Raw genomic sequence first — 2,904 nt, forward strand, 5'->3', positions numbered from 1 at the left:
GCATGTTGACCAGACTGGTCAATTTCATTTAGTGGTAAGGAGATAAGCTACACTTCAAATGTACCTTGGGGCTTGACTAGTGGAAATGCTGCAGTTAAATCAAAAACAAGTCTGAGGTACACATAAATCACATCAACTGAACCTGAAAGAGAAAAAGAATAACACACACACACACACACACACAGCTCTAACTGGGTCATAACAGATATGTTGTATTGCTTTAGCAGGTAAGGGGGCAGGTGCCTCTTCATGGCTTTTTGGTTTGTATAGCAGAAGTTTTTCTTTTGTGTCTTTTTGTTCCTTAGGCTAGGAGCATGAACCTTAGATGATTTCATATTTTATATTTTATTTCATATTACAGATTTGGCCACACTCTCAGGCTACACCTGTAATCAGTATTAGTATCAGTGTTATTATCAGTATTACATTTATTTCAAGCCTACAAGAACCAGTGTGACCTGGAGTTCAATTATTCACTAGATAACGACAGATATTTTAATTTAATGTGATGTATAAATCAGTCAACTGAAAGTGATGTAATGGCTTAAGAGGAAAGCTTTAAAATAAAGGTGTCGTATTTTATTTGCCTTTTTTATTTATTTATTTTTTTTACAATTATTTTTATCAACTATTTTAGTATTTCTCCAAACTGCAAACTTGCTAACAAGCTAACATCCTGCTGAGAAAAGTAGAAGCCATCAAAAATCACAGTCCCACCTCTCAGAGTTCTTCTTTATTACACTTCCACAATCACTCTTCATGCTAATACTGTGAAGTCTGGTCTACACTTGCAAATAAGATTAACTTCATTTTTGCCATGACACTCTTTACAGATTCAACCTGCATGAACTATATTGTACACCTAGTGACACAGAGACACATTGTGACAAAGGGAATTAATGCCTTAAAATGCTTTATTAGCACAAAATGGTTTGGAAACAGTTATATTTGGAACATATATTTCCAGTGTAATTCATTTCTTGTTGTGCTGCCTCACAGAATCTGGGAGTTTGGGGAAAAAACCTGGATCAGGTTCAGCATGCTCGGTGACCTGTGTTTTTTAATGAAAGATAAAGGATCACAATTACTCTTATTAAACTGTACTTAAAACAATTACAGGATCAGTCAGGACAAGTTTTCATAACTCACTTGCAAATTCCAGCTTTCACACAGACTGTTTTTGGATCATCATCAGTAGAAAGTTCCTCCACCAAGATATTAATGTGCTTATCAACCAGTCTCTTACAGAGGTCTTTCCCTGCTGGGAGCATGTTACAGCCTCTCATCAATTTCTGTTTAATCTTGTTCTGTGGAAATATTTTAAGTGTGTAAGAAAAGTTTAGAGCACTACTTTCTTTATTTTACCTATATAGTATGATGCTTGTCACTCACCGCATTTTCATGATTACCGAGGTGTTTCTTCACTTTCTTCACAACCAGCTTACACAAAGCACACAAGCCAGGGATCTGTTCCTCACTCGCTGGAAAATCCTCATCCTGATCAAAAGAATCAGGAGAAGTGGCCGAAACCTGCTGAGTAAATATTACAAAGAAATTAAGCCTGTGCAAATCATTATTATACACATTTTCAATTTGGCTGAAAATGATCGAACATACCAAAGTTCCATCGGTGAGTTCCTCAGAGTGAACTTTCAGGTATTCCAGGTAAAACGCACAGGCTGAGAAGCAGAGAGAACAAGACAATAAACAAAAAATATCCTTTTTAACTGAATTTACATGACTTCCTAGTTCTGAACATTTAAGAATAGACAAAGTGGCCAGTTTTACCTTTTGATTAAATTTTGACTCAAATTGTGTGACTTACCTGAGCCTATGAAGAAAAACACAAGGAGGATGTTTCGGAGCATACTACCTGAAGATGCACAAGCTATGTGACTTCTTTGCGAGCTGAATAGTCTATCTGAATTCAGTAACTTCTAGGGGTCTTTTATACCTTTGGTGCTTCCACAGTAATCTTTTCGGTGACCACAGAACCCACAAATGCAAACACTGCAGTCCTGCTCATTATGTTCATCTAGCTATACTATATGATCAGATTTTATTTATCACATACACAACCATACACAGTATGACACATCACAGTAGTAGTGAAATGCTCTTTTTGTCTGTCTGTGTCATAAAAACAGAATATAAAATAGTTATAATAAAAATAGAAATAAAATGACTTGTATATTATATAATGTTTATGACAATTTGTTTATTTTATTATATTCATATTTAGAATTTATTTTTGTTAATTATTTATTATTTTAGTTATAATAGATTTATTAGGGACTGTGAAGTGGTAATACAACCTGGAAGGAACTCCAGTCCATTCCAGGGCACTACACACACACCTCACACACACACACACACACATAAATATATATTCCTACATTCATTTACATTTATGGGCATGTATCTTAGCCATTCAGCCAACTTTGGATGGATGGATGGATGGATGGATGGAGGGATGGATGGAGGGATGGAGGGATGGATGGAGGGAGGGAGGGAGGGAGGGAGGGAGTGCAAATAGTAGAAGTTGTGCAAAATAATTCAGCTCCACAAATTATTTTCAGGAATCTCATTCTCGTTTTTAGGTTCAGTTTTTTTCAACATATCCCCTAATATTTTTCCTTATGATAAATGAGTTTTATATGTGAGTTATTTGACAATTGCAAGTGCAAAATGGCAGCTCTTGAAAATAGTGCACTGTATAGTGAATAGTGTATAGTGAATATGGTGTAGTAAATAGTGAATAGTGTATAGTGAATAGTGTATAGTGATATGGCATAGTGTATAGTAAATAGTGTGTAGTGAGTAGTGTATAGTGAATAGGGTGTAGTGAATAGTGTATAGTGAATATGGTGTAGTAAATAGTGTATAGTGAATAGTGTATAGTGA

At 35.4% G+C, this 2,904-nt stretch overlaps 1 protein-coding gene across 2 annotated transcripts; it reads right to left on the reverse strand.

The window, feature by feature from the left end:
- Positions 1–906: 906 nt before the first annotated feature.
- LOC131359694 (antimicrobial peptide NK-lysin-like) lies at positions 907–1,908 on the reverse strand. 2 transcript variants are annotated; one of them, XM_058399740.1, is made up of 5 exons: positions 1,826–1,908; positions 1,618–1,679; positions 1,393–1,530; positions 1,150–1,307; positions 907–1,051 (listed from the first exon to the last, which is right to left on the reverse strand). In XM_058399740.1, the coding sequence occupies exons 1-5, from the start codon at positions 1,866–1,868 to the stop codon at positions 994–996; spliced, it is 459 nt and encodes a 152-aa protein (XP_058255723.1). In that variant the 5' UTR covers positions 1,869–1,908; the 3' UTR covers positions 907–993. The 2 variants fall into 2 exon arrangements, with proteins under 2 accessions (XP_058255723.1, XP_058255722.1); XM_058399739.1 differs by having other exon boundaries at positions 1,393–1,533.
- Positions 1,909–2,904: the final 996 nt, after the last annotated feature.

This window comes from Hemibagrus wyckioides, linkage group LG09 (assembly GCF_019097595.1).
Source record: "Hemibagrus wyckioides isolate EC202008001 linkage group LG09, SWU_Hwy_1.0, whole genome shotgun sequence".
Taxonomy (NCBI): domain Eukaryota; kingdom Metazoa; phylum Chordata; class Actinopteri; order Siluriformes; family Bagridae; genus Hemibagrus; species Hemibagrus wyckioides.